The 14,693-nt window shown below is 37.5% G+C and overlaps 1 protein-coding gene across 1 annotated transcript in view; it reads left to right on the top strand.

Moving 5' to 3' along the window:
- OSBPL6 (oxysterol binding protein-like 6) overlaps positions 1-14,693 on the top strand; it is a 51,325-nt gene that overhangs the window by 14,165 nt on the left and 22,467 nt on the right. The window contains exons 3-8 of the mRNA XM_009332387.1: positions 1,769-1,891; positions 5,312-5,365; positions 6,085-6,198; positions 6,317-6,481; positions 7,013-7,145; positions 7,588-7,691. Of these exons, the coding sequence (XP_009330662.1) occupies positions 1,769-1,891; positions 5,312-5,365; positions 6,085-6,198; positions 6,317-6,481; positions 7,013-7,145; positions 7,588-7,691 (693 nt within the window). The remainder of the gene's footprint in view (positions 1-1,768; positions 1,892-5,311; positions 5,366-6,084; positions 6,199-6,316; positions 6,482-7,012; positions 7,146-7,587; positions 7,692-14,693) is intronic.

Raw genomic sequence — 14,693 nt, 5'->3', positions numbered from 1 at the left:
GGAAAAAATAATGCATATGTGCTTCCCTCTACAGTAGTGGAAATAAAATATCCAAGCAAAACACAGGGAAGTAAAAAGGGTGGTTTTTGAGCATGGCATTTACAGGTGCTGGGATAGTTCCAGTTTATAGTTACGCAGGGAAAACTAAACTGGGTAAACATTTCTATTAAAATTTACTGCAGTATGTATTATTTGGGATAGAGCTTTTCACCCTTGTCAAAATAACAAGACCTTATTGCGAATTGTACATTTTAAATTTGCTGTTACTTTTGAAATTGTATTTTCATAATAGTAATGTTAACGTTATCAGGGCTGTGTAACTTACTTGGAGGTGTTACGAAAGACTGACAGTGCTTGGCTTTGAACAGTTTTGTGGGAAATGGAGGAGACAATTTTTTTTTCGCTTTAAATGTTTGACACTGTATGACCTCCTTCCTCTCTTGATAACTTTTCATAACATTGCTGGGAGTTGTGGCAGATCAGCTGAGAAAATGCAAATTTACAACTTTGTAGGATACAATTAGTAAAATAGAGTCTTAATGAGCAGGCAGTAGGAGATTTTTAAATTGGTACAGAATTTTGTTGATTACAGTAGTAGCAAGAGGATAGAAATAAAGGCATGACTTTTTTCACTTTAAAAATATTGTTCTTTAGCTGTTCACTATGGTATATTATGTCTGGCTTGAGTTGTACAAGTTGTCATGCATAAGAAGTGGTATGTACAAGAAATATGCTTTAATTGGCTCCCTGAAAGGCATACAGCTGGTTGTATCTGAAATGATACAGTTCCTATTCTTTTCTCTAGAGAGAAAATTTGTTAGCTTTCCTATAAATTTCTCTTAATACAGTGAAAATGAATGCAGGAAAATTTTTAAAAAATTAATTTCCTTTTGCAGGTTTCTAAAGACACAGTTAGCCTGTGATACTGTCATAAAATGCCTTTGAAGACAAGAGCTGGCTACATTCAAAACCAACAACAAATCAACCTCTTATGCTTGTTTTTCTGATTTTAAGGAAAAATTAGAGTATCCAGAATAATGTAACTGGTACTTTAACGATCAGAAAATTTATATTTTTTTATGATCAGGGAATACCACAAAGGGCACTGTTAATATATGCCCATATATTTAACAGTATGGTTTCTTCCTCATTTCATCTCACGATCCCATCTTTTTTTAGAGAAGGAATACTCTGAGTAAAGGTACATTTTTAACATGCAGATTCTGCCCATACCCCACTTGCAAAATCTCTTCAGTCCTTTCAGTTCTTACAGAGCAGTGCTAATTTGTGGGGTGCCTTCTGGATAGACTTAAGAGGTCAGAGCCACCTGCACTTTTACATCGTTACCTCCAGTAGCAGTTCTGACCTTTCTTATACTTAGCTCAGCCACAACTTGATCCTGTTTTCATGTATTTGGATGTATTTATTTCATTGGGATGCCATCCTTGTTGTGAACAGCACATCCAGACCCACCCTTAGATTGTCGTTCAGTTACAGTGTCAGACTTTTTTAAAAGCTTCAACTTCCTTTTAGTTATCTGGTAAGGCTTAGACTTTCAAAAATATTCATATTCAGTAGTTTTAAATGAGATACAGCCAGACATAATACAGTGACCATGTAGTTTGTTACCTAAATAGGCTGATTTAAAAGCCTAGCCCTCCTTTACTCTTTGTCTTGCACTGGAGAATTTGTGCTGCATATAAGTGCATTTTTTCATCATGTGTGTGCACAGTTAATTAGTCAATGTGTCTTCATACTTTTTCACCAGGAACCTGACAGCTGGGAAATCATAGAGGGTCTGAAAATAGGCCAGACCAATGTCCAGAAGCCAGACAAACATGAAGGTTTCATGCTGAAAAAGAGAAAATGGCCTTTAAAAGGTTGGCACAAGGTAAGTGTCTCATAAAACAGTCAAAAGATTATTATCTCATTTTATGAGTTGGGATTTTTTGTCTAGAGGAAACTAAGATGTCAAATAAATGGCCAGGATTTTGGTGTATGACTTTTTCTTCAAGTTGTGTAAAGAATTAGTTTGCACACACAGCTCATGGCTTCCAAATTGCAGTGCCTGCTGCCTAATGTTGTATTCAAAATTCAGGCGGAAGTTGTAAATAATGCAGCAGATGCCCTATGGTTTAAGAGGTTTAATCAATATCCCTTTCATTCTTTCAAATGTATTATAACAAAATGTAGCCATGTACTGTAAGATTGCATTGAGTTTACATTAAAGTACACAGAACTTCATGATAGCGGAGAAGAGCTGAGGGGCTTTTGTATGGTCCCAAGGTGTTCGTACAGGAGAGCATTCCCCTTCAGGTGTGCTGACTGGGCAGACTTGCTCAGCTTTGTCCCTGAATTTTGTTTGTCTTCTTGATTGCAATCTTCTGTGTGGTCGTGCAGTGGGACTATGCACTTTTGCCATTAGATGTCTCAATTTAAAAAACCCAAACAAACCACCGCCAAACTCAACCCCGTATCTCCTGTTTCTATTTAGTTAATTTGGAGACATTTCTCCATGCTTAGTTCTACCTTTTGTTAGCCCTAAACCTGGTGCTCTTTTGTCTGTATTTTATACCATAATAATTACATTTTCCCCCCTTTTTTAGCAAAAAGATGTGTGGTATTGATGCTCACCTGTCTTTTTGTAGCTGAGGCTACTTGAAGCAAGATAATTTTTTAGGACAGAATGCGTTTTACTGTAAAGGATAGTGAAACCATTTGTTATACATGGCGTTTTTCCTGGGAAAGCATTAACGTTGTTTTTTTGCTAAATACTGTGGGACTTACTCACGTCTGAGTCCAAATGCAGTCCATACTAGTATAAACTACACTTTTTTCTAATTTCACTGTTCTTTCTGAAAGTTATACAAACTTACACATATGCCTGACACCCTTTTTTGTGCATGCCTATCTACCTTAGATTTTTTGGTTTTGTTTTACTTAACTAGAGTTTGTAGTTTCAGCAACCAAATACATATGCACTACTTGAATTTAGTCTAGGGGGATTAAAGGATTTCAAGCTGACGTACCTGAAACACTGAAAGAACAGAAAAGGAGACCTTATTTAAAAAAAAAAAACCCACAAACAAGCATACCAAAAAACCCCCAAACAAACAAAACCACAACAAACCACCCCCAACCCCCCAAAAAACCAAAACAATTAATCAGATGTATAAGAACATATGGAATAACCCATTGCTTCCACTCCTTTAAAATACATTATCTTAATGTGTTTTTTCCTGGACAAGTGTCTGTTTTGGTAAGGAGCTTTATAGGAGAGCAAGGGGAGTCCAACTTTCACAGTTCTATAAAGGAGATCACTATTGATGATCTGTTTTTCATGCTGACTTTAGAGCAGTTACCTGTGTAAATAATTTTTAATGTGATTAAGAGCTTCACAGTTCAGCATCCCCCTCTACTCTGCCTTACATTTCATATAAGGATCTATGCTGAACTTATGTTTCAAAACTGTGGATTGGTTAATAATTTTCTTTTTTTTTTTCTTTCAACTGCTGCCTTGATACCCTGCAGTTTCCATAACAGTACTTTGTGCTAAGAATCCCGTGAGGAATTCCAGAGACAGTAATTGTAGCACGTGCCGTGTTAGTGTACTGCTAGCAAAGCCATAGCATCCTCTGTCTATTGAACATTGCGTGTCATGTTCTGACAGTTCTGAATGTGCTTTAGTAGCATACGAGGTATAATGTGTTCAACTTGGAGAGTAGCTTATCATTTTCTGAAGTGCAGTACGCTTTGGAATGAAACATGAGGAAAGGTCATTTTCTTTTGTGTGTGGAACTTAGAGAGGCAGAGCAATATGAAATTAATATCATGTTCTTGTGAAGTCCATTAATGACCATACCTAGTAAAAAAAAAAAAAAACCCAAAACAAAACAGAACCAAAACCCCTCCTGTTGTTTTGACATCTTATTCAAGAAGTTACGTCTCCAGGAAAGCACTGTTTTCTTGCCCTGCGTGAGATATTGGTACCATCTGTTGTACGACTGACATAATTTCCAGAACCATCTTCAGGAGATATTTTGTGCCATCTAACTACTGACCCTGCTCATAGTGTCGATTTAACAGGTTCACATAATGAAGACATTGTCCTTTCCTTCCATGTCAGACAGCTTGGAGAGACTAGGACAATATTTTGCTGTGTTCTAGATTTTTAACATAGGTTAGTGCTTTAGGTTAGACTAAAAATATGAATTAGTTTCTATTAATCAGCATGTTTTGAAAGTTAGTGGTGGTAAACACAAGTTAGTGAATCTCATTTCAAGTCTAGGTTCCCTGCTAGGCTGTATCTTTATGCTGTGTGCCAAAGTCAATGCTTTGTCCAAAGCATTAGCAAATGTCCAAAGTTAGCATGCCAAAGCAATGCTAACTTGTCCTCAATGCAGCTTGAGTGGTCTGGTACACACAAGCTAGGGCAGCTTTAATTGCAGGAGAAACACATTGTGAATAGGGGATTCTGCTCTCTGCTGTAAGTAAGAGCCACTCAGCAAAATAAAGGTGTAGCAATGGCACAGATAGGCATCGTCAGGTTAGCCTAGCTCTGGTAACTATGTCGATGAAGATACAGTGACTCACACGGTATCCATGACTAACACCCAAACATAAGCCCTCCCATGACCTGGGTATGTTGCTGGGAATGCTGTAATATTTACACTTGTACTAATACCTATTTTAGCTAGATTACAGCTAGAAAAGGTATAATCAGCACGAATTACAATCTCATCTTTACCTCACTGCATAGAGGTCTGCCATGAGGCACAAAATTTTGGATGGTAGAACAGCCTGCAGTGTCTCGCAGCCTGAATTTTTTTTCCCAGCTGGCGACCAAGGAGACCCACAAGAATGTGGGTCTTCCTTTTGGGTTGTAGATCTTGTGCTAAGAAAAAATTTTCAGTTTCTGGACAGGGAAGGTAGGTTGTTAATTTGAAATGTAACCAGTTTCTGTGGGAAGAAAAACAGGAAGAAACAGACATACATAACTCTTTTGGCCTACAGCGTCTTTCTTATAGAGTTGATTGAATTGGCTGGAAAACTGAAAAAATACCTCTCATTATCAAGGTTTGTTAAGTTAAACCTAGGACATAATGTTGAAGAAAGAAAATCTAGTTTTTCTTGCTTAGAAGATAATTGTGAAAAAAACAAGCAAGAAAATTATTCAATACTGTATTTATCCTCTCTTTCCAACCCACAAACATTAATTGGTACAGAGTAATCCTTTGCTTTTGCAGTTGAATTATTGTACACAGTTTAAATTGCATCTGCTCATTAAGAAAGTTTTTTTTTTTTCTTTTAGAGGTTTTTTGTCCTGGATAACGGAATGTTGAAATATTCAAAGTCACCAATTGATGTAAGTAAAGTTGAAGACCGTTTTAAAATTTGTATTGGAATTCAGCCTGCCAGGGTGATTAAATCTCATACTCACTCTAGGCATATTTATGACAGCGCACACATGAAAGTTGTTGATGGATTCAAAGAGAGATCTGTATATGGAAAGCATGTAAGGTTTTGGTTGAGTTCTGTCCTCAAGAATTCTACCTTTTTTTACTTCTATGAAAATAAAAACTACATTACTTAAAGTAGTTTATTTAAAAAAGGTGCTTGAGAGATTAGCCTGACCATGTATCTATCTTTTTCAATTTTTATGTCACTCAGAGCTGATTATTCTGAGATATGTGGATAGGACAGAGAGTGATTACAATGTACTCAAGAGATATAAAGGGTAGCATTAAATTAGTTAGATCTCATACCAATAACTATCAAGCAGTAGCAGCAGGGAGCTGAGTACTGTCTAATTTTCTCTGCTTCTCACTTACCTGTAGCTGTCCACTGGTGTGAACCAACACACTTTAACTTTGGAGTTGGCTCTGCACCGAGCACTTCTTGTGAGATACTTTGTCTATAAATATAGTAAGTGGTTAGTCTGACTACAAGTTTTGTTTTTTAATATGGCTTTATATTAAAATGTTCATAAAATGGGAAACCATTTCAGGACCAGATATTTTTCTATTAAATATAGTGAAGACATGTGTGATACTACCAATTTCTTACCCTGCTTTTTGATTTTAGATACAGAAAGGCAAAGTCCATGGGAGCATTGATGTTGGTTTATCAGTTATGTCTATAAAAAAGAAGGCTCGTAGAATAGATCTTGACACAGAAGAACACATCTATCATCTGAAGGTAAATGTGGCACAAATACTTATTCGCTTTTCATCCACACTGGAAATAAATAAAACTGTAAAAGGTGTGCAGAGAAGTAGTATTTTGAATGCTTTCTTGATAGTGAACTTGTTTCTAGGTGAAGTCTCAGGATTCATTTGATGCATGGGTTTCAAAATTACGCCACCACCGGTTGTACCGTCAGAATGAGATTGTGAGATCTCCGAGAGATGCTAGCTTTCATATATTCCCTTCAGCCTCTACTACAGAGTCTTCACCAGCTGCTAATGTGTCAGATGGAAAGGTATGTAGTGTTCTTTTGCTGAAAACTCATGCCTGCTGGGCTTGCTTATGGGCAGTTTCAGTGGGCTCTGCTTGTAATGCCAATAGAGAGGAGTTTCCACTGTGGGAACCAATGGTCAGCAAAAAGCTGTGAGTGTGTGCAGCTGAGACTGTCTAATTTAGCCTTACTGCAGCCTTCATTAATGGGCTGCTGTAGAGATCTTGCAAAGAATTCACCATCCCCAGAACAATTTGCACTCGCCTTTGTTATCAGGGATAAATCTGTCTCGTTACTGTTTGACAATGCTCTTCCTTTTAAACAACAGCTTTTCTAACTGGTGGTTAGCAAACACAGTTTGCTTATGAGGTTCTTGGTTTGGTTCTCCAACGTGCTATTCAGAAAAATCTGCATCTTGGGGAACTATATAGTCAAATCACAGATGTCACTGAAATCACAATGCATATTTTATTTTCTTATTCTGAAATACTATGGTGATTACACTGACTGAGCAACATAGCAACAGTAAATTTAAGCATTTTTATTATGCCTTAGGTGCAACAAAATAGCTTCCCCTGGCAGTCTCCTATACCTTGCAGTAACAGCCTTCCTGCCACCTGCACTACTGGTCAGAGTAAAGTAGCAGCCTGGTTGCAGGACTCTGAAGAGATGGACAGATGTGCAGAAGGTTAGTCTTTACCATTTCATGCCTTGTGCTTTCAGCAAAACTTCTTGTTGATATGAAATAAGAAACAGTCAGTAAAGTGGTTAAGTTGCATCTTTACATGCACAGGAAGTAGCTCTTCAGGTAATTAGATGCTTGTGGTGGGAACTTCCCTCTCTGCATGTTTTGGGATGTTGCTTTTAAAATTTATCTTAATAATCTGTATTATCTTAACGGATGTCATTGTTAAAATATGACCAGCTTTTGAGGTCCAGACTTGTTGGCGACTCCCATAGAAATAACAAGTGCTCAACATCTCTGAAAATAAAGCTTTTACTTAGATGCCTTACTACTAGGGATTTGGAAATTTAACTTTTATAAGCAATAAAGTGCCAATGATGGACATCATGGCAAAAAAAAAGGCCAAACTGAAGCACCTAATGTATTTTTGTTTTATATCTGTTAGATCTTGCTCATTGTCAGTCAAACCTTGTGGAACTCAGTAAACTTCTTCAAAATTTAGAAATACTACAGAGAACTCAGTCAGCACCAAATTTCACAGACATGCAGGTAAATATGCTTGAACATAAATCATCACGCTGAAACATTTGTTCTTTGTGTTAAGGGAAATATAGAGACGTCTGTTAACTCAGAATGATTTTCTGAAATCATAGTAACTCTTGGATGAAAGGTTTATCTTACATGTTAATCTTGTGTAATAATGTGTAAACAAATAATTGTGTAATTATGTGTAAACAAATAATTGACTTATTATTTGAATCAAAGAGGATGAATCAAATTATTAAGTCATTTGCAAAGCAAAACTGAGAACTGTTACAATTGAAATACATGTATACATTGAAATTGTATTTAGCGAGTTTTTGTTGTGCTGAGTAAGATATCATTTTAAGCTTTTAAGGAGTGGAGACGCAAAGACGCTCAAAGATGAAGTTGCATGCTCTAGAAAAGAGGGTATAGTACAAAGGTCCCAAGGGTTGGACCATTTCCCAGTTCAGGGTGAGTTTTTCTCTTGACCACAAGAAAGCAACAGCAGATCCTAAATCCTAAATACTTTCTCCCATTTTTCACTCAGTCCCCTTGAGTACACAGGTCTCCCAGTGGTGTTGGTGCGTTGGGAAGTCTAGTTCCAATGTGGTAACGAGACTTACCATTGATTTCAGGAAGAGGTAAACTCTACGTTTCTCTGCGTCGTACCAGAATAGAAATCCATGAGGATTTCAAGATCTGGTCCTAAATATTGTGCACTCATGAAGAAAGTATACCAGTAGTTTTGCTAAATGAGCTAAATATACCATGTGTTTATAGAAGTGTAGGGGTAGCTACAGCTGGTCACTGCTATAGTTGAGGGCCCTGGCAGTGGTATTCTTCTCCTTACTTTCTAATTTGTAGATGCCTAATGCTACAATTCTTTACTAACTTGCTGTACTGTCTGTGTTGCTTGTGTCAACTTAATAGTACTTTGTCGCTTTTAACTATTTGTGTAATGTAGGCTAACTGTGTAGATATTTCAAAGAAAGACAAGCGGGTCACGAGACGATGGAGAACAAAAAGTGTCAGCAAAGATGCAAAAATTCAACTTCAGGTACTGAATGCACAATGTTTTACTTTTCACTGTACTTTTAGATTAACTTCTAAGCGTGAAATGATGTATTAGCTGAAAATAGGAAGTCAATGTACTGTCTCTTATGTTCCTGATGAAGTAAATTAAATCTCAGTTTGTTGTTTAAAACCTAGAGAAGATAGTGAGAAAAGTATTGATTTTACTTTCATTCATATGAAAACATTGCCATCTAGGGAAAGGAGTGGGATCTGAATGCTAGTCAATTAAGGTACAAAAAAGGCAATATGCATGCAGCACACGGGGATACTGATATGCTATCTCAAACTTGCCAAGAAGGGCAGTTGAACAGGTGACATCAAGCTAAAAGCAGAAAACAGGAACGAAATGCTAAACACACCAGTCAAGACCTATACTAGGAATGTTACTAACGAGAAGTATTTTCACAAGCCTTCTCTTATGGAAAAGGCTAGTATGGGAACAAACTGAATAAACCAAAGAATAAATTACATGAAGAAAGAATTTACCCCATCCTGCCTTAGAGCTGAAAAGTAAAAGCACAGAAATAAGCATAGTACGCTTGTATTACTGCTAGATCCAGGATATCTTACTGTGTTTTGCCAGACATAGTTGTGTGTTTTGAGGCCTAATCCAAAACCTAGTATTTTTTATAATTGAGCAACTGATAATGAAGACTATAGTCAACTGACTTGCGGAGCTAACAATTACCACTGTGCTGTCTGCTACGGGATAAATAAATGTCAGCAACTTTTGATCCATTTAAATTCCTTGAAATTCATGCAAACTTTGAAAGCTTTTAATATGTCCCCTAAAGGCACAATAAGGAGTTTTCTGTGACTCATTTAAGACTAATAATCTTAAAGAAAGAAGAAATTGTAGTTGCATCAGCTTTCTCATTGCAGCTGTTGTATGTGATTTTTCTTTCTACCTGGTATACTAGATAAATCACAATAGGTTGAACAGTGAAGCATCTGTTAGGATTAAAAAGGTTTATTAACAGAGGAATTTTGGTGATTGATGTCATGTCCTATTACATGCGTTTGAAGGATCATTGTGTTTCCCTGCTGCTGCATAACATAGGCAAATAAAAATATCAGGAAAATGGATGCAAGTACTTGGTGCCTATGAAGAGACAGAGTCAACACTGCATGTTCTTCTTTCATGCCACAGTGGTCTCAGAAAAATTCCTTTCCACAACAATGATGAAAAGATTATGAAAGCAGTCAATGTATGATGATTTAGGGTGGGTCAGGAGGAATTACGAGCTGTTCCTGTGTTGCCTGCACTTTGCCAAAGTGACACTGGTCTGGGCTTCTGTCCTTTTGGCACCTGACTCCCAAACTGTTTGTGGCTTGGCAGGACCTGTGCCTCAGCTCCTGAAATTCTCAAATACAGTCAGTTTGCAGGTTCCCCTGAGAGAGTTTGTGTGCATAGTACTGCTCTACATGGGTCTGTCGCTTCTGGGTCGATAATGAACTCTGCCTAACCTGAGTCAGCATTAACTCCTGGCAAGCTTAATGCTGGAAATGTAAAGCTTATTTTGTTTGAGCAAAGCATTAAGTTATTGATGACTGATTAATAAATTAATTTGTAGTGAAACAGAAACAATAAAATTATTCTAAATTATATGGAAGATGAAGACTCCTTTTTGGCTGCTCCATTATCTTGCCTAGTTTGATGGGCTCAACACATTATTTATTCTTCCAAGGGCTGTCCTGTCCCATGAATGGTCTAAAGCTGTGATTTGTGGAAGATGGCCTCACTCTGACTCATTGTGTTATTCCTAATTTGCTCATGTTGCCGTTCCACTAAAATGTGGATTTCCTCCCATGCCTAGGTGCTTTTTAAGCTTACAGTTCCATTTTGTTCTTCTGTTAGCCATTCCTTCTAGCTTCATTGGCCTTGGTCATTTTTTCTCAAAACTACTCCAACTCTTTACTGAGTTTATCAGGGCATCCAATACTGAGAATCACTTTGTCTAATTTGTGATCGTTTCTTCATGGTGCCTACACATGATTTGCTATTAAAGGGTTGACATTTGGTACTAAGAAAACTGCTGTCGTCCTTTTCCTTTCCCTGTGCCTCCATACATCTCATTAGTTTTAGGGGATAATGCTAATGCTAACATACTAACTTTAAGCTAGTTGCACTATCATATGATGTTGAGAGCCATCCTTCCGGAGAACATAAAAATTAGGGAGCTCTATATACAGGTGTCTTGTTCATGAGTAATAGGGAACGAGGGTGTAATTTTTGCTAGCTCAGCATCTGCTGCATAAGATGCAAGGAGAAAATTCTCCCATCCAGATTTTGTATTGTACTCATTACCAGGTTTTTGTTACTAAGATAGCTTTGGTTGTATTCCTGCTAACACATTCTGCAATATGAATGCTAGTGTATAATGTCTTTAAAACATACTTTTTCTTGTAAGAAAAGCTGCTTGCTTTGTTTCTTAGAAATATCTATTTACCAATTAGGTATACCAGTTCTACATGCAGTTAACTTTGCTCACACAGCTAATCCCAGTGACTAGAGTGGGGTTACTCCCCGAAGTAAAATTGAGCGTAACACGTGTGTATATGTTTGCAGGTTTGGGGGTTTAGTATTGCTAAATTGTTTAGAATTAACAGCTTAATTTACAGGCCTTTACTCAAGAGTAATACATGGACTGCTTCTCTGAAGAAAGATTGCTTTTATGAAGGAGGTTTATGTTGTTTTTAAAAAGCCTATTTAAAGTCTTATGAAAATGGCCTGCAACAACAGGTTAGTTGACCTGTATTCATTCATTTTACAAATGATGCTTTTGTACAAAAAACGAGTTGTGCCCCACCCCCCCCCGCCCCCCCTTTGGGTAAAAGATTTATTTGTCATTCTCATGACAATCTAAAGATCTTCAAAAGAAGGAAAAAAATATTGCCGAAAAGCAATAAAATGAACTAACGTTAATTGGATTTCCTTCAAAAGCTCAGAATTGTGAAGTTCCCAGACTGATTTTTTTTTTTTTTTTTTTGGGGGGGAGAGTAGTTTAGTAGAGACTGTATAGTATGGAGCAACCTGAAAAGTCATCTTGCTCTACTGAGGGTTTCAGCTCAAAAGTGAAACCAGACCCAAAGACTGGCTTACAACCTTTTCCCTTAAATAAGTATTTCTTTATATCATAACTCAGATTATGACGTCACTTTCTATTGTGTTGAGGGGAGTGTGTGGTTCTGCAGAGCTCATTGTTCCCATTTTAATAACGTATACCTGCATTCATAATCTTGCAGTTATATATATATTTGTGCATGTCTCTCTGTACATGTATATATTTATATACGTCCCTATTAGTTAAACAAGAATATTCTTCCAAACTCTTACTCACAGGATAGACATACTTCTGTAGAGCACAAAGAGCTTTACATTATGCATATGATGTGTTCTCTGCTTTAACAAAGTTTGTACTCTGTATTTTAGAGGTTATCTACGTGTTTTTTAATGTGAGAATTTTATAAAATATTTCAAAGCAAGGCTTCTCTTACTGTGATCATTAGACAACCCTTCCATTGTCAGTAGCACTGCCACTAACATCAGCCAGAGGGTGAAGGGTATGGCCATTCTCAGATGCAGCAACCCTACCAGCGGGAATGTTACAGGGGCAAGACACTTTAGCTAATAATTGAACTACAATATCCTGTTCTTCAGCATGGTGTCCATGTACCAGTCTATACCATTGTTATTTATATGGCACCCAGGCTGCTTTCAGAAACAGTAAAAATGTATATAGATTTAAAAATACTGAAGTGGCTATAGGTGAAGATATAGGGGAAGAAAAATGTAAAGGGATTGAAAATTGTTTTCTAAAAGCAGAAAGGTGGCTTTTCTAGTCTTCTAAAATCTTAAAATGGCTTCAAAATAACGACATTTTGATTAAACATTAAATAGAAGGACTTTATGATAGGTGTGGAGCTCCTCTGCATTAGACAATTACTTGCTTGACTTTAATGTACCGTGATGAATTTTATTAAAAGTAAAATAAAAGTGAAATTAAGCAGGATGAGGCTACAGGTTAGGCATGCAGAAAAGGAAGTAGCTGTTGGAATACTTAGTTTTCATTTGTGCTGCTTTATCTGAGTTTTTGCATTGCTTTGGAAGCCAAGCCTTCAGTAATGCACGGGAGGCGCAGTTGGAACTCAAAAAAGTGGTGTGTGGAGAAAATGAACAAATAGGCTCAAGGATGGGCATGGAAATGCTAGAGCTGTGCACAGGAGTGTTTACATAAGCAAACTTACTATAACATACACACTGAACAGTTTTACCATTGAGATGCATGCATCTTCAATGACCACAGTTCATACACTTCCACTAATGCAAAGTGACCTCTTTCAGAATTCATCTTCTAGATGGTCAAGTGACCCCCAGAAGGAGTTTGGTTTTTGTGTTTTCTGCCATGCCATAGCATCCTTTTTGTTTTCTTATTCCATAATTGGCTTATGACTCTGAATGGCAATACTAATAGAAATTTTTTTTTTTGTAGTCTTAGTGAGTGCACTGCGGTCCAACTCATCTGGAGATAATTTTAGTGAAGTATCTAGCTTTTTCATGTCTCTGGCATACACAACTGAAAACATGTGACATGTCCTCAGAATGTGTAGGCCATAAGAGTTAACAAAATTGAAATCCATTTAAAGACTCTCCCTCTTCCTTTTCTGATCACCTTTCACCTTCCTGTATCCCATCACCCCTTCCCTTCTCTTTCTCTACTTCCTTCTCTTCTTGCATTCACTGTCAGGAAGGGCCGGCACCGAAGGGCCAGTTCAGCACAACACGACGCCGGCAGAGACTAGCAGCTGCAGTGGCTACAACAGTGAGTGGATTTAAAAATCAAGGGATAGCTCTAAAGATGGGAAGCTGTGTAACTTGAATGTGTAATAAGCTTATGAAAATGTTTCTTGCACTTTTTGGAGGTGTCCATGCTACCCACTTTCAGCTGAGTTTCTTAGAAGTGGTCAGGCCTGACACAAATTAATTCCATAAATGTGGGTCTGAGCTTGTTTACATGGTACATGTCCCTCCTCCTTTATTCAAGTGCAAGTGACGGTTAGACGCAGGCCCTGTACTATTTGAACGTCTTTGACATACTCTGCTATATACTATACAAAATGGAAAGAAATGATCAAATTCTGTTAAAAGATTCTCGTGACAGCCTATAGCAAGACAGCAGAACCAAGGAGATTTGTTACAACAACCATGGAGTTATAAAATTTCCTGATTTTTTTTTTTAAAGTAGTATAAGGTTAGCCTTTTCATTTGAGACACTTTCTGTTTATATTCCATAATCCCAAAAAGTCATATTACTACCTCTACTGTCTGATTTAGTTTTGCTAATTCTCTAAGTCTTTGACGCAAAATCTGGAGCTATGAAATCAACACAGGGGCTGGGAATTGGGAGGGGGAAGCACTGTTTGTGAAATCAAATTAGCATCAAAAGGATATCTTCAGCTGCTGCTTTGTCAGGAAAGTACTTATTAGGAATGCACAATATAGACATTAGTACTAATCCATCAACTGAGTAGTACAACATCTAGATAAGGAAGACTCTGTGCAGCCAAAGATTGAAGTGAGCTTTAAACACATACCCCTTACCTAACCCAAGCAGTGAATGTCTTCTCCAGGCTAAAGTATTTCAGGGTCTGCTGCTCCAGCCCATAGCTAAAATCCCCTAGGTCAGACTCAAGCCTGAATACCTTGAGCTCCTGCTACCTGAACCACAAAACTCAGTTACTGTTAGGCCCTCCTAAAAAGCATGAGAGAAATCCGTGTTTCTCCAGTTTCCAAATTAACTCATCTAAATTTAAACCCCCTTAATGAGTTGATGCTGAATGCTGTGCTCAATAATTGATTGATATTCTGACCTCATTGGTCTGCCTGCCTAGCAGAGAAATCAACCCGCTTCTCAGTTTATGTGGCTGAGCAGTGTCAGTGGGAGGCTCTAA

This window comes from Pygoscelis adeliae, unplaced genomic scaffold (genome assembly GCF_000699105.1).
Source record: "Pygoscelis adeliae isolate BGI_AS28 unplaced genomic scaffold, ASM69910v1 Scaffold160, whole genome shotgun sequence".
Taxonomy (NCBI): domain Eukaryota; kingdom Metazoa; phylum Chordata; class Aves; order Sphenisciformes; family Spheniscidae; genus Pygoscelis; species Pygoscelis adeliae.
Note: the sequence above shows the minus strand (reverse complement) of the source record. Positions and strands in the feature narration are given on the sequence as shown.